The sequence below is a fragment of the Rhinoderma darwinii genome, chromosome 1 (assembly GCF_050947455.1).
Source record: "Rhinoderma darwinii isolate aRhiDar2 chromosome 1, aRhiDar2.hap1, whole genome shotgun sequence".
NCBI lineage: Eukaryota > Metazoa > Chordata > Amphibia > Anura > Rhinodermatidae > Rhinoderma > Rhinoderma darwinii.
The window spans coordinates 265303274-265323399 of NC_134687.1; the positions used below are offsets into that span (position 1 = coordinate 265303274).

At 41.9% G+C, this 20126-nt stretch overlaps 1 protein-coding gene across 7 annotated transcripts in view; it reads right to left on the reverse strand.

Annotated features, from left to right (window-relative positions):
- Positions 1-20126, reverse strand: part of ADGRL3 (adhesion G protein-coupled receptor L3) — a 2099109-nt gene that overhangs the window by 380177 nt on the left and 1698806 nt on the right. For 3 of the 7 annotated variants that reach the window (XM_075863871.1, XM_075863866.1, XM_075863883.1), the window contains exon 23: positions 2222-2350. The exons of 2 other annotated variants lie outside the window; for them this stretch is intronic. In XM_075863871.1, the coding sequence (XP_075719986.1) occupies positions 2222-2350 (129 nt within the window). The remainder of the gene's footprint in view (positions 1-2221; positions 2351-20126) is intronic. 2 more of the 7 variants (XM_075863896.1, XM_075863889.1) reach the window with 1 other exon arrangement.

The following is a 20126-nucleotide window of genomic DNA, read 5'->3' on the forward strand; positions in this document are numbered from 1 at the left end:
CGTCAGCATCATACACTCCCATTCACAACGCCCAGCTAGTAAAAGAAGTAAAAACGCCCAGATGTAACACACATAATACACGCCCAGTTGTACTTTTACTTTAAACACGCCCTGTTGTACTTTTATAAATATAAAAATGGTCATAACTTGGCCAAAAATGCTCGTTTAAAAAAACAAAAAAAAAACCTTACTCTTATGTACATTGCAGCGCCGATCTGCTACAATAGGAGATAGGGGTTGCAAAATCTGGTGACAGAGCCTCTTTAATAAATCTCCCCTAATGTGTGACATGCAGGCCATGTTCTTTCTGGCACTACAGAAAATTCTAAATTTATGACTGGGAGTTTAGTTTGAGTGCCATTATTTTCAATACAATTACACCAGAATGTCCCATTGTAGTTTAACTAGTAAGCATTAAGTCTAAACATTCCACACATTCCATTGGCACCAACTTATAACACTAAGGGTATGTGCACACACAAAATCTAAAAAGTCTGAAAATCAAAGTCGCGTTTTTAACGGAAGTTTTTGGAGCTGTTTTTCTATAGTCTATGAAAAACGGCTGAAGAAGTGACATGCACTTATTTTTCGCGGCCGCGTAAGAAACGCCCCGTCGGAACAGAACGCCATTTTTCCCATTGAAATCAATCTGCTTCCTATTTTTCGGGACCTTTGCGGTCCGGAAAATGGCTGAAAACACTACATGTGCACATACCCTAAGGGCTAATTCATACAAGCATGTTCTGTCTGTGATATACGGACCGTATTTTGGCAGTATTTCCCGGACCGAACACGCTGCAGGGAGCCGGGCTACTTATCTATGACGCTAGGAGTCCCTGCCTCGCTGCGGAAAACTGTCCCGTACTGAAAACATGATTACAGTACGGGACAGTAATTAGCCCTTAAATGAGTTACTTTTCTGATTGAATCAGTGTCAGGGTATGTTCACACAGCAAATTTGTGAGGCAGACAAATATGAGGCTGAATTCAAGGGAAAATAGCCTCTGAATCCAGACATTTTTGAGCTGATTTAGTGTTTGTAAATAAGTCTTATATGAACAGCACATTGTATTTCCCATTAAAAGCAATGGCAAAGTGTTTGCAGGCGTATTTCAAGTGCATTTTGAAGTGTAATATGAGCCTTTTACACTCCAAAATACGCCTGATAAAAAGCTGTGTGAACATACCCTCACTTTTCAGAAATTAGCACTTAATTCTAAGAACTAAATAAGAGAAACTAATGAAATAACATAGCATTGGATGAGACCACTAGATGCCACCACAGCTGATTTGTATTAAGAATACATAAGAAATTCCTGTAAAAAAAATTGTGACAAGCATAACGATCACAAAAATGTAAAACATTTTGATAATGAAAGTATTACAAGTAATAATAAATATTTCAATATTAAAGAGTTAAGCTATCAGAACACAATATACAGGACAAAAGGCAGTAAAATGTGCTACTCCATCCGTTAAAGTAGTTCAAAGTCGGGGTATGTTCACACGTGCTACACGTAAATGGCCCGAAAAACGGCCGGAGAATCGGAAGCAGAAGGTCTCCAAACATCTGCCCATTGATTTCAATGGGAAAAATGGCGTTCTGTTCCGATGGGACGTTTTTTTTAAAACGCCACGAAAAACGCAACTTTGATTAAAAAACTTCTGAAAATCAGTAGCTGTTTTCCCTTGAAAACAGCTCCGTATTTTCAGATGTATTTTATTTTGTGTGTGCACATACCCTAAGCATGTGAACATACCCTTAGGGTATGTGCACACACACTAATTACGTCCGTAATTGACGGACGTATTTCGGCCGCATGTACCGGACCGAACACAGTGCAGGGAGCCGGGCTCCTAGCATCATACTTATGTACGATGCTAGGAGTCCCTGCCTCTCCGTGGAACTACTGTCCCGTACTGAAAACATGATTACAGTACGGGACAGTTGTCCTGCAGCGGGGCAGAGACTCCTAGCATCGTACATAAGTATGATGCTAGGAGCCCGGCTCCCTGCACTGTGTTCGGTCCGGGACTTGCGGCCAAAATACGTCCGGCAATTACGGACGTAATTAGTGTGTGTGCACATACCCTTACAGTAAGCACTGCTAATCAAAACAGCATGAAGTTGTAAAAATAAAAAATAAAATTGCTGAAATTTTAATCCACTTATTAAAAAAGGGACTTTCAATGGAAAAGGTTAAGAGAAACTCAAGCACACCTTGTAATTTGTATATGCTTACAGAAGGGTTGTTATAGACAGCCAATTCCCCGAGCAATGTATTATAGGGATTGTTAGCGCCACGAGGACGAAGCAGTGCATTGGTAATAAGATGGTTAGCGATGGCTCCTGGAATAGCCCAATAAAAAGACAAAAACATTAAAAGTCAATCAGGAATTTGTGCCAAAAATAACATATTAACATCAGTGAATGAGTGAATGACAACTTAAAAAAATCCATTTAAAAAGGGCAACAGATGTTAAAATAGTAAAAAAATGAAGGGAGACTGACAATTATAATGAACGTATAGAATATAAAAACAACATTGAATACACAATGTCATATAATGGACAGTATTAGGCCTCATGCCCACTTCAGTTATTTTCTTCAGGGTGCTATACGTTTTTTTAACAGATAGCACCTTGACACATTAATTTCTATGGGGCCAATCATACTTCCATTGTTTTAAAGGCACCGTGTGGCCGTTCCGTCAAAAATAGGACAGGTCCTACTCCTGTCCGTTTTTGACGGAACAGTCTCTGCCTTTTCATTGATTTGGTCTGTTGAAACAACAGACTGCACACGGAGGCCATCCGTGTGCCGTCCGTGTTTCATGGATCCGTCATTAGTGGCTGTACGACGGCCAACAAAAGTGTGCATGAGGCCTTAGGGTATGTTCACATGCTATATCAGAAAACAGCTGAAAATGACTACGCTGTTTTCAAGGGACGACAGCCTCTCATTTACAGACGTTTTTGTAGCCGAAAACATTTTTTTTTTTTGGTCGTTTTTTTGTAGCCGTTTTTGAAACTGTTGACACAATGGAAAAACAGCTCCAAAAATGGCTCAAGAAGTGACATGCTCTTGCTTTTACAGTGCGTCTTGTTACCCATTGAATTAAATAGGCAGGTGTTTGCCTGCATTTAGCTACCGTTTTTCCAGGCGTATTTCGAGGCGATTACTCCCTGAAATACATCAAAAATACAGCGTGTGAATATACCCTTAAAGTATTAGGCTAGACTTACACCATGTGTTTTTGAAATATCTTATACAAATATAAGTCTGTATACTGTACAAAACTCAAAGACTTCTATTGTGAAGAGATATGGCAAAAATGTTAAATTTTTCATTTTGGCAGGTTTATATCTGAAAAGCTTTTTCTTTTACAGTACTGGAAAGTATAGGCTGGCATTCTTTTCAGAACAGAAAACCCTCTAAACTGTAAGGCCAGGTTACCACGGGTCGGATAAGCTGCGTAAAACTATGTGGCATATACGACCTGGAACCCACAGCACATTCTATCCGAAAAACTGAACAACATTGTGATGCAGTTTTTCAGGCGGAATTTCTGCAGCGGTAGAAAAGTTCATACTTACCCCGGCTGTTGTCATGGTGACGCGTCCCTACTTTGCCGTCTGGCCTCCCTGGATGACGCTGCAGCCCATGTGATTGGCTGTAGTGGTCACATGGGATGAAACGTCATCCCAGGAGCCGGACTGGAAGAAGAAGCAGGGAGTTCTGGGTAAGTATAATTTTTCTTTAAATCGCTGTGATTCTGTCACAAAAGTCGCAACACTTGGCTATTTGTTGCCAGTTTTGCATCCCCATTGAATTCAATGGGAATGCAAATGGGGAAAAGCTGCAACAGAAACGCAGCTTTAAATTCCGCACTGCAGGTCAATTTATTAACGTTTTCGCTGAGGTTTTTTTTTATGCAGCATGGGCATGAGATTTTCAAAATCTCATCCACTTTGCTGCTACTGTAAATGCTGCAGAATATATGAATAGAATGCTGTTGCGCAAATTCCGTAGCCTTTACACTACGTGGGAACCCGGCCTAAAGCGTACCTCATTAGTGGGGTGGCTGCTAGTTCTTAACCGCTTCCCGACCGCCCACTGTATATTCACGTCGGCATTTGCTGGGCTCTGTGCAGTGCAGACGTGAATTCACGGTGGGTGTTAAAAGCGCGATCCAGGTGTCTCAGAGTAGCGCTGACACCTGGATCGCGCTGTTAACCCCTGCCTCTGGTCCCGGAGACATGACTGGGACCCAATTGGTTCAGGTCCCAGTCATGTGATCGCAGGGAAAGCTTGTTGTAGCAACGAACTGGAAAGTTTGTTACAACAAACTGGAAAGTTTGTTGCTACAACAAACTTTCCCGGGGACCGATTGCGGGTGCTGCAGTCGGTTATAAGGCAGAACCGAGGGCCACACAACGGCCCCCGACTCTGCCATGCACGGCAGCCTATGAGAACCAGCCGGAGGCCGGTCCTCATAAGCTTCCTGTCAGTGTGACTCTCAGCGTCACACTGACAGTTTATAATACGTTACACTACCTAGGTAGTGGTGTAATGTATTATAGCTGCGATCAGTGCTGCCAGTCTTCAAGTAAAACAAGTAAAAAGTAAAAAATAAAGTAATAAAAATGTTTTATAAAAGTGTAAAAACAAGTTCTAAAAGTTAAAAAAAGAAAAAATGCTTTTTTTCCTATAAGTCTTTTATTATAGGAAAAAAATGAAAATGTTAAAAAAAGTACACATATTTGGTATCACCGCGTTCGTAACGACCCAAACTATAAAACTATAATATAAATTTTCCCGCACGGTGAACAGCGCAAAAATTTTTTATTAAAAAACAATGTCAGAATCACTATTTTTTTGGTCATCAACCCTCCAAAAATATAGAATAAAAAGTGATCAAAAAGTCGCATGTACCCTAAAATAGTACCAATAAAAACGACAACCCGTCCCGCAAAAAACAAGCCCTTACACAGCTTTTTTGACTGAAAAATAAAGTTATGGCTCTCAGAATATGGTGACACAAAAAATATATAATTTTATCGAAAAGTGATTTTATTGCGCAAATGCCACAAAACATAAAAAAAACTATATACATCTGGTATCGCCGTAATCGTATCGACCCGCAGAATAAAGTAAAATGTCATTTATAGCGCACGGTGAAAAGTGTAAAAAAAAAAAAAAGACAAAAAACATTGTCAGAATTTGTTTTCTTGTCACTTTGCTTGCCAAAAAAATCTAATAAAAAGTGATCAAAAAAAAATCACATGTACCCTAAAAAGGTACCAATGAAAACTACAGATTGTCTCGCAACAAATAAGTCCTCGCACGGCTCCGTTGAAGAAAAAAATAAAAAAAGTTCTGGCTCTCAGAATATAGCGACAGAAATTGTGCAGTGTCCAAAAGCTGATAAGATCGGGCGCCATTTATCAGTGCGACACCGGCCACATATCTGCGGATTATTATTTATTTACCGAATTATTATACCCTCTTCTTATGTCCTGATGTACTCTGCCCAATTTACACATACCCCCACATCATAAACTGAAATACCACCAAAACTCAAACAGAACAGTTACCAAGCAAACTCTGCGCTCCAAAAGCCAAATGGCACTCCCTCCCTTCTGAGCACCACAGCGTGCCCAAACACTAGCTTACGTCCACATATATGATATTTTATATCCGGGAGAACCCGCTCAACATTGTATGAGGTATTTGTCTTCAGTGGCACAAACTGGGCACAACATATTGTGCATTAAAATGGCATATCAGTGGAAAATTTAAATTTTCACTTTGCACCATCCGCTGCGCATTAACGCCTTCGCGCACCACAACTTAATAGCATGTCGTGGTGTGGGGGGTTATATATGGAGCGGGCTCATGCGCTGCGCCCGCGCCATATTCTGCAGGTATCAGCTGTGTATTATAGCTGACACCCGGGACTAATGGACAGGAACAGCGATTGCGCTGTTACAGGAGCCTGTAAAATGACATTATACTGCAATACATTAGTATTGCAGTGTATTGTACCAGCGACCTAATGATCGCTTGTTCCAGTCCCCTAAAGGGACTTTTGGGAGGTTTCCACTGTTTTGGTACCTCAGGGGCTTTGCAAATGCGACATGACACCCGAAAACCATTCCAGCTAAATTTGAGCTCCAAAAGCCAAATATTGTTCCTTCCCTCCTGAGTCCTGCCGTGGGTCCAAACAGCAGTTTATTACCACATATGGCATATTGCTGTAATCAGGACAAATTGCTTTACAAATTTTGGGGTGATTTTTCTCCTTTATTCATTGTAAAAATTAAACATTTCTATGTTTTTTCAGAAAAAAGTAGATTTTCATTTTCACGGCCTAATTCAACTAGATTCAGCAAAAAAACTGTGGGGTCAAAATGCTAACTATACCCCTAGAAACATTCCTTGAGGGGTGTAGTCTACAAAATGGGGTCACTTTTGGGGGGTTTCCACCGTTTTGCTCCCTCCAGGGCGTTGCAAACGCGACATGGCACTGAAAACCAATCCAGCAAAATCTGCGCTTCAAAATCCAAACGGCGCTCCCTCCCTTCTGAGCTCTGCCGTGGGTCCAAACAGCTGTTTAGTACCACATATGGGGTATTGCTGTAATCGGGAGAAGTAGCTTTACAAGTTTTGGGGTGCTTTTTATTCTTTATTCCTTGCAAATATCTTTTTTTTAAATATTTTTTCAGAAAAAAAGTAGATTTTCACTTTCACAGGCAAACTCCAATAAATATAGCAGAAGACCTGTGGGGTCAAGATGCTAACTATACCCCTAGAAAAATTCCTTGAGGGGTGCAGTTTCCAAAACCGTGTCACTTTTGGGGGATTTCCACCGTTTTGGCACTACAAGACCTCTTCAAACCCGACATGGTGCCTAAAATATATTCTAAAAAAAGGAGGCCACAAAATCCACTAGGTGCTCCTTTGCTTCTGAGGCCGGTATTTCAATCCATTTTCACACTAGGGCCACATGTGGGATATTTCTAAAAACTGCAGAATCTGGGCAATATATATTGTCTTGCATTTCTCTGGTAAAACCTTCTGTGTTACAGAAAAAAGTGTATTACTAATGAATTGCAGCAAAAAAAAAAAAAAATTTGGCAATTTCCCCTCTACATTGCTTTAATTCCTGTGAAACGCCTAAAGGGTTAAGAAACTTTCTGAATGCTGTTTTAAATACTTTGAAGGTGCAGTTTTTAATATGGGGTGATTTATGGGGTCTATCTAGTACATAAGGCCCTCAAAGCCGCTTTAGAACTGAACTGGTCCCTGTAAAAATTGCCTTTTGAAATTTTCTTAAAAATGGGAGAAATTGCTGGTAAAGTACTAAGCCTTGTAACGTCCTAGAAAAATAAAATAATGTTCAAAAAACTATGCAAATATAAAGTAGACATATGGAATATGTGAAATAGTAACTATTGTGTGTGGTATTACCATCTGTTTTACTATCAGATACATTTAAAATTAGAAAAATCATAATTTGTGTACATTTTCTCTAAATTTTGGGGTTTTTCACAAATAACCAATGAATTTAGTGACCAAATTTTTCCACTAATATAAAGTACAATATGTCACGAGAACACAATCTCAGAATCGCTTGGATAGGCAAAAGCATTTCGGAGTTATTACCACATAAAGTAACACATGTCAGATTTGAAAAATGAGCTCGGTCTTGAAAGGGTTAATGAGACGCAGCTGGGGAGTGAGCATAAGCTGCAAAGAACTCTGACAACAACAGTCTCTGCTTTAGTAACATAATTGATTCCGATTTGTGCTTATTTTCATATTACACTGGGTCACAGAGAAAATGTTATGAAATTTAGCAACTCCAGACTGATATCAAAATTCTGGCTAAGTTACTGGCTAGGAAATAAACCCCTTTAAGACAAGGCCAATTTGGGTAATTTCGTCTTTTCCTCCCTGACTTCCAAAAGTCATAACTTTTTTTATTTCTTCGTTGACATAGCCATATGAGGGCTTGTTTTGCGGGACAAGTTGTAGCTTTTCATGGCACCATTTATTGTACCGCATAATGTACTGGAAAACTGAAAAAAAAATATTGTGGGGTGAAATTGTCAAAAAAACAGCGATTACACAAGTTTTTAGGGTGTTTTGTTTTTACGGCGTCCATCAAGCGGTAAAAACTACATATTCACCTTATTCTACAGGTTGATTCGATTACGGCGATACTAAATTTATGTTTTACCACTTTTAGAAAAATAACTATTTGCTAAAAAATAAAAATGTTTTGTCGCCATATTCTGAGAGCCATAACTTTTTTCCATCAATCTAGCAGTGTGAGGGCTTTCAATTTTGCGGGGCGAGCTATAGTTTTTACAGATACAGATTTTTCAGTACATGCAACTTTTTGATCACTTTTTATTCCTTTTTATTCCATTTTTTTTTTCACAGTTAGGCTTTATTCAGTCGAACGTAAAATACGCGCGTGCAACGCGCGTGATTTTCACGCGCGTTGCCCGGACCTATATTAGTCTATGGGGCCGTGCAGACATGTGCGTGGTTTTTGCGCAGCGCTGCTCCGTTGCCAAAAAGGCACGACATGTCCGTTGATTCAGCGTTTTCAACGCATCACGCACCCATTGAAGTCAATGGGTGCGTGAAAACAACGCAGGGCACATGGAAGCACCTCCGTACGCACAGCGTTTTTCACGCAACACTTGTTAAGTCTATGTAAATGAGTTGAGCAGACTAGACAAAACAACTACAAACCAGGAAGTGGCTTTTCACTTTCTGAGCACATGCGCACAGTTTAAACTGACATCTGCAGCAATAGTAGTTTTTTTACCTGTAAAACCACCTAAAAACAACAAACACGGGCCAAAGTGTGACGTAACGTGAAATCTTGATGCGAACATGTGCTCACAGCAAGCAGGTGTTGGAGAAGGTGTCTTTTTGTAGGCTGCCCTCTCCATTACTCCACCCTCCGTTGTTTTGACGCGCGTAAAAAACGCATGCCATACGCGCGTTAAATACGCTATCACGCTGCCCAAACGGATGCCACACGCAACTCCAATGCAACCGAAACGGCGCGTTTTTCACGCGCGCAAAAACGCAACGTTCGTGTGAATCCAGCCTTAAGATGACCAAAAAACAGCAATTTGCATGTTTTGTATATATATATGTTTTTTACGCCGTTTACTGAGCGGGTTAAACAATTGCTGTATTGTGATAGTTCTGACTTTTACGGACGTAGTGATACCAGTCATGTTTTTTTTTTTAACCTTGCTTTAGGGAAATAATGGTAAGTTGTTTTCTTTTTTCTTAACTTCGTTTTTAGTTTTTTTTTTGCAACATTAAAAAAAAACGTTACATTTTTTTTACTTGTCCCCTAGGGGACTTGTACATGCAATCGTTGGATCGCTTGCAAGACATACTACAATACTAATATATTGCAGTATATTGTGATAATGATAGAGGCAGGGCTTCAAAGGAGTACAAATATGGCAGACCTGAGGGCCTTCATTAGGCCCACAGTCTGCCATGACCACCATCAGCACCCCCGATCGCATTGTGTGGGGGGGGGGCGATGGCACATTGGAGGTGGGCGCCCCCTAATTCTAACAATTAAAATGCCGCTGTTGCGGTTGACAGCGGCATTTAAGGTGTTAAACGGGCGGCATCAAAGTAATGTTTGATGCCGCCCGTTGCAATCAGGTGTTGGCCCACTCCATACTTCCCCTTAACGGCTGTCAGATACTAGTACATGACATGTCGCTAATGGGTTAAATGCTGTCCTTGGACATACCTCCCAACAGTCTCGGATTCCGGGCGGTGTCCCGCGGTTTCGGGCGGTCCTTGGTATGTCCCGGTTTCAACTGTGTCTCTGTATGCAGACACAGTTGAATCCAATGCTGAAGCTGGGAACAGTCAGCGCCCAGCTTCAGCATTCACTGTGTGAAGCGGCTGTGAGCGGCTTGGCACAGACAGGCGCGATGCAGTAACATCATCGCTCATGTCTGCGCCAAGCCACTCATAGCACAGAGAGTAAGAGCAGATGGATCTCCCACTCGTCGTGGGAACTGGGCTAGGTAAGTATTTATTTTATTACTTTTTTTGTTAGGCACTATGGGGCACCGTATGGTGGTACCTGCTAAGGGGGCATTATACTGTATGGGGACACCTGCTAAGGGAGCATTATACTGTATGGTAGCAGCTAAGGGGACATTAGAATGTATGGAGGCAGCTATGGGGCATTATACTGTATGGGGGCATGTGTGACCATTATACTATATGGGGCATCATAATATATGGGGGCATCTGTGTAGGCATTATACTGTATGGGTGCATCTGTAGGGGCATTATGCTGTATGGGGCAGCTGTGGGGGCATTATAATGTGTGGGGGCAGCCATAAGTCAATATACTGTGTGGGAGGCACTATGGGGTATTATACTGTGTTGGGGTAGTTATGGGGTCATTATACTGTATGTGGGTTCTACGAGCCATTATACTGTGGGGAGGCACTATGAGAGTATTATACCGTGTGGGCTGAACTGGGTGTGTATAGGCAAGGATTGGGCGGGGTTAGAGGTGTGGTTTAACAGGGAAAAATCTGCCGTTGAGTGAAACGCATGCCGCATCAGTTGTCCCTCTTGGCAATGTTTATAAGTTGGCAGGTATGTCCTTGGTACACCTAGACCAGACAGGCTTTATGCCTGGAAAATCTACAGCAATCATTTTCCTCTTGTGGTTCACCAATTTGCAGGCTACTCATGAGAATAAAGCAAAACAAAACAGAAAGGATTAATGGACAAAACTAGCACACTCTGGGTAAAACAGTTCGCATCAAAATGAATTACAAAATATGTTTAAAAATTAAAAGTAGGTGACATTGGCTATTAGTAGAACAAACAACAAAAACCATTATCAATGACATGCAATAAATACAATTTAAATACAATAATTAGAATAGTGTATATAGATGGATCACACAAGTTCCAGGACATAATCAAAGGGTGGCAATGTTGTCCTTCTCAGGGAGGAATACTATGTCAACAAGATCCAAAGACAATTGAACTCAAACTGCTATGTCTGTCTAAAGGATAACCCCATGGAGAGCATATCTCATAAGCTAAATAGAAAATTACTATTTGCATTAGACGAGGGCTTGATAAATCGTTATGAATATAACTTCTTATTGGTAAGGGAACCACGAATGCCCACCATGTGCATACTTCCCAAGGTGCATTAAAATAGGGACCTACCCCTGGGGCGACCTATAATTTCTGGGATAGGGGGTCTGACTGATCACCTTGGGAAGTATGTGGATGAAAAACTTAAACCCTTTGTCCGTCAACTTCCATCTTTTGTTTTAGACACTGGGGACCTCTTGCGAAAAATTAATAACCTACATTTTGATTGTAATTTTCTATTAGTTAGTTTGGATGTGGAATCCTTATACACCGCAATTCTTAATGAATGTGGTCTGAAAGCCTCCACTTTATTTCTCTAGGGTCGGGGTGGTGACTGGGCACATCAAAACTAATTTATAATTGAGATGTTGGAATCCGTTCTAAACCACAATTGTTTTTTTTTCGATGGTAAATACTTTCGCCAGGTTCAAGGAACGGCGATGGGGTCATCTTGTGCCCCATCGTATGCCTGCCTTCACCTTTGTTGGTGGGAGGAACATGTGGTTTATAAAAATGCTTTATTTAAAGAGTTTGTTTCCAGCTGGTACAGATATTTGGATGACATCTTAGTCTGCTGGAAGGGACCCGTTCCAGAATTAGAACTTTTTCTGAGGGAATTAAATCAAAACATTCTAAAAATTTCACTAACATGTACCCATAGTGAGGTATCAATAAATTTCCTGGATTTAAATATATACAAAAGAAAATAACATTTTGATGACAGCCACCTATCGCAAGCCCACAGCAGGTAATACTTTACTTTCAGCCAGTAGTCACCACCCCCTCCCCCCAAAATTAGGGGAATAAAGGTGGGTGAAATTATTAGAATTAGAAGGAATTCAAGACTGAAGCAATGGAGTTATCTGAGAGGTTTCAATCTAGGGGGTACTCTAGAAAGATAATAAAACGTGGATATAATCGATCCTTGACAATGGATAGAAGTGAAACCCTTGAAAAAAAAAAGAGTACAAAAAGATGATCGGGTCTGCTTTATATCCAGGTATGGCTCCCATTGGGAGAGTTTACGTAACTGTAATGTCGGGGAAGGGAGACAGACAGGTGAGACCTAATCTACCCGCCACTCAGTCCCTGCCTACTTGCAGGGCCCGTCCTAGGCGACGGCGTACAACTGGGCGACGGTCCCTATGCTCAATACGTGCACAACAGACAAACAGACAAGGGTACACAGAAACGAAGGGAAATGCGGCAGTTGCCCACTGCAACACCGTGAGCAACAAGAGTAGTGAACGAGCTGAGTCAAACCAGGAGTGTACGAGGTACCAAACGCAGAGCAGGAGCGTAGTCAGTAAAGCCAGGGTCAATTTGAAGCCGAGGTCAATAGTACTAGCAGGAACAGCAGAGCCAGGAAACAAGACAGAATCACAGGAAAAGGAAGAGCAGGAAATGAAGGTATAAATAGACCGAGGGCGGGAGCTAGCTCCGTTTGACCAGGCTGTGATAGGTTCTCCCACTCCTCAGCCGACCAGCCTGAGTGGTAGCAGATCGAGTCACTATCAGACCTAGGAGCAGATGCAGACTGATTAACCACGGGCGTCGACACAGAAGCTGTGTCTGGCAAATCCTTTACAAACGCTTCCTGGGATTCGCCAACTTCTACAGACTGTTCATTCCCAACTTCTCTTCTTTGACAGCCCCCATCTTCACCCTCACTAAATAGGGTATGAATGCCAAGGTATGGACTCCAGAGGCGGAAGTCGCATTTAAAACCTTAAAAAAGGCCTTCATGTCAGCCTCTATTCTTCATCACCCTGATGTGTCTACAGTTTTCATTAGCGGTGGATGCCTCCTCTGTTGGTGCTGGTGCACTATTGTTCCAGAGAGGTTCGAAATGCAAGACGGTGGTATGTGGTTACTACTCCAAGCTGTTTTCTGCCGCAGAGCGCAACTACTCGATTGGAGATCGGGAGTTACTGGCCATCAAGCTGGACCTGCAGGAGTAGAGACTGGAAGGTGCAGCTCATCCTATCCTGGTCTTCACGGACCACAAGAACTTGACCTACCTACAGACGGCTCAATCCTCGTCAAGCCAGGCGGTCATTGTTTTTTGCACGGTTCCGGTTCGAACTCCACTACCGAGCTGCCGAACAGAATGTGAGGGCCGATGCCTTGTCTAGGTCATTTGAGACATAGGACACACTGCAGTCCCCACAGAATATTATCGATCCTTCTTGCATCTATTCTGTTAACCCTCTGCAGGTTAGAGACATTCCTCCGGGAAAAACTTTTGTATGTCTGTCAGACAGAGGAAGAATCCTTCGCTGGAGTCACAGTTCCAAGCTGGCAGGTCACGCGGGTGCCCGTAAGACCCGAGGCCTAATTGCCCATCAGTTCTGGTGGCCCACGTTGCCCAAAGACGTCATGATTAAATCACTGGAAACTCTAGTCCTATTCCAGTGATTTAATTATAAATTCTTGTAGAGTATACAAAATATCAAGTCCTATTGACGTGCCAGTTATTGCCACTTGTCGCAAGCTGAGAGGGGCAGAAACCTTGAACTGAGAGACTTTGGTCTATCAATCTGGCAGATCTCTACGCACCTAGGCCGGGATGTCAGTGCTGTAGCTTGTCCCGTTGGATGGGAGAAAAACAAACCGGAATGACATCAAGATGTGCGCGGAGGCAAACCTCTGCACTCACGGATCGTCTGATTGGAAGAATGGCGCATAGTGATCCAGTCTATGCTGCAAGCAAAATTGAACATCACATCCCAAGCCTAGGGCGTCAATCAGTGTAGACACAAACCATCAGAAGGCGTTTGCACGACATTGGGCTATGAGACAGACGTCCAGCTACAGGTGTTTCATTGACAACATGCCACCGCTCTCAAAGGCTATCATGGTGCACAGCAAGACGGCAATGCAGTCTGGAATGGAGGTCTATCCTCTTCAGAGATAAGTCCCGCTTTTGTCCCGGATGCAATGATAGCCGGGAATTGGTCTGGAGATCACGTGAGCAACGCCATGAAGAGGCCTTCACAAGGGAAAGTCACACCGGTCCTACTCCCCGGATTATGATGTGGAGTGGCATAATGTACGGTAGCCGGACCCCTCTAGTCTTCATTTCCGGTACACTAACATCTCAGCATTACATTGATATGGTCGTGCAATCAATGGTAATGCCATTTCTCCAAAGTGTCCCAAAAGCCGTTTTTTAACGGGACAAAGCTAGGCCGCATGTTGCTGGTGCTACTGTGAGCTGCCTGCATGGCCTAAACGTGCTACCATGGCCTAAACGTGCTACCATGGCCTGCAGTGTCTCCAGACTTGTCTCCCATCGAGCACAAATGGGACGTCATTGGTTGGCCATTGCAAAGGGAGCTGCCAGCAGCCGATTTTGATTTGATGCCCAAGTACATTCAGCGTGGCATAACATACCTCAGGCAAGGGATGTAAGTGTGTGTATTTCTGCCCGTGGAATATTTTGAATATTTTAAATTTGGTTTCCATTTTTTTAAATTTGCATATCATTAACATGTCTATCGATCCTGCGAGGAGTTAACCCTTTCATCCTCCCAAATATTTTCACATTTAAGAGTTAAAAATGCTATTGAGATGTAGTTAAGCCCAGGGGAGATAACATATTTTCACTCACTTGTTTTATGCTCTCTTCTCCTTATAGACATTTAATCTCCAACTTTTATTATATTCTATTCCGAAAAACCGTAATTAAGGGCTTACACAGTTTAATACCCTACATGGGGCATATTATACTAACTCTAGACTCCACAGGTCCCGTATTGACTACTTGGATGAATGTCCTAAATGTCGACTTACTGGTACATTTTACCATTTGGCATGGTCCTGACCTTAATGACGAGCCACGGATATATCCGACGCAAGCAGGTGTTAGTTCCCACATAGCGACGGATATATCTGCCCCAACTGCCGGAATTGAAGCACGCTCCGATTCCGGCAGTTTAACCCATTAGTTACCGCTGTCAATAGCGACAGCGGCGGGGCGCCGTCGGGTTTCCAATGCAGCTGGGGGCCTAACAAAGGCCCCCAGGTCTGCCTTCAGCAACTGCCTATTAGGTCATGCCCGAGACAATAAAGCTTTGGTATACGAAGTACAAAAACATGATTACAGTACGGGACAGTTGTCCGGCAGCGAGGCAGGGACTCCTAGCGTTGTACATAACTATGATGCTAAGAGCCCGGCTCCCTGCAATGTGTTCGGTCCGGTACTTGCGGCTGAAAAACGTCCGTCAATTACGGACGTAATGACCTTGTGTGAACATACCCTTACTATGTTCACATGCTTACTAAAAACGACTGAAAATACGGAGCGGTTTTGAAGGCAAAAAAAGCTCCTTCGTTTCAGACTTTTTTTTTATCAACACTTTTTTTTTTACGGCCGTTTTTGGAGCCGTTTTTCTATAGAGTCAATGAAAAACGTCCCAAGGAGTGACATGCACTTCTTTTTCACGGGCGTGTTATTAAGCAGTCTTTTTTTAAAACGGCCGCTTAAAAAAACGGCCTGTCGGAACAGAACGCCATTTTTTCCATTGCAGTCAATGGGCAGATGTTTGGCAACGTACTGCTCCCGATATTTCCGCCGCTTACGGCCGGAAAAATGGCCGAAAATAAGCCATGTGTTCACAGTGTTTTCAGCTGTTTTTCAGGCTGTAAACGTCCAGAAAAATGGCTGAAAAATCGGCAGCAGAACGCCTCCAAACATCTGCCCATTGATTTCAATGGGAAAAAAGGGTGTTCTTTGCGTAAAAAAAAAAAAAGACTACGAAAAAGAAGTGCATGTCACTACTTCAGCCATTTTTGGAGCCGTTTTTCATAGACGCTATAGAAAAACAGCTCTTTGATTAAAAAAACTGCTGAAAATCAGGAACGGTTTTCCCTTGAAAACAGCTCCGTATTTTCAGAAGTTTTTGGGGTTGCGTGTGAACATATCCTTATTGTACTTACAAACGAACTTTTAAAATCCGCATATAAAAATGTGGCACGCCAAGTCAGCCCGACCCAGAGTTTCACCGTATCAGCTTCTTCCAGGGCATACTAGGTATGTAACACTGGTGCCTTTTATATAATTACAAACAGAACCACCCTGAAAGCCAGTTTCAATCACATTTACAAAATATGTCAAAAGATGCAACAAGTTTATAAAAAGGTACATCAGAGATTTCTTGGAACATAATCACATTATGCTTATACAATAAAAACAATATATCAAAAATAAAAATTACATATAAAAGGTATAACATTATTGCCCAAATATGAATAAATGACAAACAGATATCAGACTACCAAAAATATATAGATTTATATCAAAACTTCAATTCGCAAAACAAAATTCCCCCAGATAAGAATAACTTATATATATATATATATATATATATATAGTGACAACTTGGGGACCACTTAGCTCATGGGATCGCCATCTCCCGGGTGAAAGATGGTTGGCACACATAGAAAGTTCATTCCATAAAAGGTTTAAACCAGCCGCAGCTAGCTTTATTGTCTTCACAACAGCAGTCCGTGGTACAACAATAAACATACAAAATAAACCCTAGGCCGTCCAGCCTCTAACTAACACATTCAGTGTCCCTCACTATGTGACACTGAGCCTTGTGCCCAGCACCTCAAAACCTTCAGTTTTACCTCACACGGTGGTGCCTCTCACAGGCTAGCATGCCTGTCTTCCCCAGACTGAGAGCCCTGTGTTGACAGCACACACCTGATATAAAGAGCCATCTCAGGTGGAGAATTGCAGACACTGAAGCGCATAGGGAAAGTGTCAGGGACTGCGAGGGGTTAAAGAAGGATGGAACGTTTAAATAATGCCCAGGAGCAGGATTGGTGAACAAGGGGTAAGAGGGGCGCGGTTAAGGAGATATAAGGCTGGGGTTTGGGGCAGAAAGTCCTCTTACCTTCAAGCTGCAGCGGGAGAAACACCCGCCCTCCCTCCCCTGGTGGTGTTGGTTTTGGTTTTTAAAATTTTTTATAAGGTCATATTCTGGTTCTGGTTTTCTGGTCAGGGACTGCGAGGGGTTAAAGAAGGATGGAACGTTTAAATAATGCCCAGGAGCAGGATTGGTGAACAAGGGGTAAGAGGGGCGCGGTTAAGGAGATATAAGGCTGGGGTTTGGGGCAGAAAGCCCTCTTACCTTCAAGCTGCAGCGGGAGAAACACCCGCCCTCCCTCCCCTGGTGGTGTTGGTTTAGGTTTTTAAAATTTTTTATAAGGTCATATTCTGGTTCTGGTTTTCTGCTTCTTTTGTAGATGTCACAGCTGGCGGAAAGTACGGCAAAAGAAGACGGAGGTAGCACCCTACATGCCTGATGGAGTAGAGGGAGCATTGGCATTTCAGGAGAAGGAGAGAAAAGAAAAATATATATATGTCTTCATGCCGATGGTTGTTAATAATAATAAAGCTGTGGCCACTTCCACATTTCCATGAAGAAGGTGTTGGTGTTTTATTTCAAGTAAGGATGGTATAAGGCCTGGGCAGGTAAGGTGACAATGGGTCCTTGTAGTCTAACTAGGCTCATCAGACAGCTCAAGCACCAGCAGAGAAAACCCTCTCTGCTGTATATGCTCCCTGGTTGCTTAAAACCTGAGTTTCTGCCCTGTCCAGTAGCTGCACTGCTACAATATATACATATATATATATATATATATATATATATATATACACACACCCAGACAATTTTGTGTTTTCCATGAAAACTCACACTTATATTTATCAAATGAGTTGCAAAATGACTAGAAAATATAGTCAAGACAATGACAAGGTGAGAAATAATGATTTTTATTTGAAATAATAATTTTCTCCTTCAAACTTTGCTTTCGTCGAAGAATGCTCCATTTGCAGCAATTACAGCATTGCAGACCTTTGGCATTCTAGCTGTTAATTTGCTGAGGTAATCGGGAGAAATTTCACCCCATGCTTCCAGAAGGCCCTCCCACAAGTTGGATTGGCTTGATGGGCACTTCTTGCATACCATACGGTCAAGCTGCTCCCACAACAGCTCTATGGGGTTGAGATCTGGTGACTGCGCTGGCCACTCCATTACAGATAGACTACCAGCTGCCTGCTTCTTCCCTAAATAGTTCTAGCATAATTTGGAGGTGTGCTTTTGGTCATTGTCCTGTTGTAGGATGAAATTGGCTCCAATCAAGTGCTGTCCACAGGGTATGGCATGGCATTGCAGAATGGAGCGGTAGCCTTCCTTATTCAAAATCCCTTTTACCTTGTACAAATCTCCCGCTTTACCAGCACCAAAGCAACCCCAGACCATCACATTACTTCCACCATGCTTGACAGACGGCGTCAGATACTCTTCCAGCATCTTTTCAGTTGTTCTGCGTCTCACAAATGTTCTTCTGTGTGATCCAAACACCTCAAACTTCGATTCGTCTGTCCATAACACTTTTTTCCAATCTTCCTCTGTCCAATGTCTGTGTGCTTTTGCCCATATTAATCTTTTCCTTTTATTAGCCAGTCTCAGATATGGCTTTTTCTTTGCCACTCTGCCCTGAAGGCCAGCATCCCGGAGTCGCCTCTTCACTGGCACTGGCGTTTTGCGGGTACTATTTAATGAAGCTGCCAGTTGAGGACCTGTGAGGCGTCTATTTCTCAAACTAGAGACTAATGTACTTGTCTTGTTGCTCAGTTGTGCAGCGAGGCCTCCCACTTCTCTTTCTACTATGGTTAGAAAAATAAACTCTTTTTGCAATTAGCGGTAAGGGGTTAGATGCTATTAATGTAAAGCATACTACCAAAATATTGTTAAAGGCAATCCTAGATAAGCATTTTATACATAGAGGAGAAGGAGGAGCATAAAAGCCATATAGTAAAACATGAAAAAACTTTATTACATATAGTTATATACACAGAACAAAATGTTTAAAAAGGTACAATTGGATAGAGTGACTCTATAAAATTCCAATACAGAAAGGCAGGCTCGATAGGTTATGTATGAATATACAAGAAATTATTATGGGGAGTGGATAAGAAGCAGTAGGTAAATACGTACTAGAAAACGTATCCTGGCATAAATATGCAAAGATAGAATATAAACACAAAATAGTGCTGGTACAGATCTACAAGTACAACTGAACAATAGACAATCAGTCCCAGACTCATACTTCCATGCATTCCCCAAGTATTAAAGAGTCTTACCCATAGCAAAATGTAAATAGAGCCTGACAGACGTGTGGAAAACCCCAACGCGCGTTTCGCGGTATGCTTCCTCAAGGGGTGTCAAGGGGTGACACTTTTGAACGGTTGTGTATATACGCACACACACACACACAGACACACACACGCACATACACACACACACACACAATGGGGATTTTCATTATTCAGTATGAAAAACGGGTTACATCAGGAGCTATAACTAGAAGGCCCTGTTCACATAGCGCAGATCCGACCCAGAACCAGCACACACAATTAAAGCCAAAAATAGGAACGGTATTTAACGTGTCTCCCCTCCTGCACCCAATCCCGGCCCCTGGCTCCAAAAGTGCAAATCTGCATCAAACATGCACCATATGAACAAAGACCCAAGGAGTAACATAATCAACTAACAAGGGACATAAAAAAATCCCTTGCAACAGCAAATATACTGAAGCATGTTGTATTTAATGTGATGAAATAAATTTAAGCTAATTATTGCATATAAAATATAACTTCCCTTCCAGATCAAGCCTAGTCTAAAGGAAAAATATATAAAATAATCTTTTACAAATAAAATGCACGAAATTGTGAATATTAACGTGAAAATTTTTGGGTGTTGATAATTCAGAAAGTTTTAATTCTTAATGTCAAAAAACATTTAAGTTAAAAAGAAAACCGAATTCAAACCTTTAGGTTTCAATGCATTCAATTGATGGATCAAAAATCCCTCCCTTTGACTATTTTTTGTTAGTGTAATCTTCACCGCTCCATTTTTTT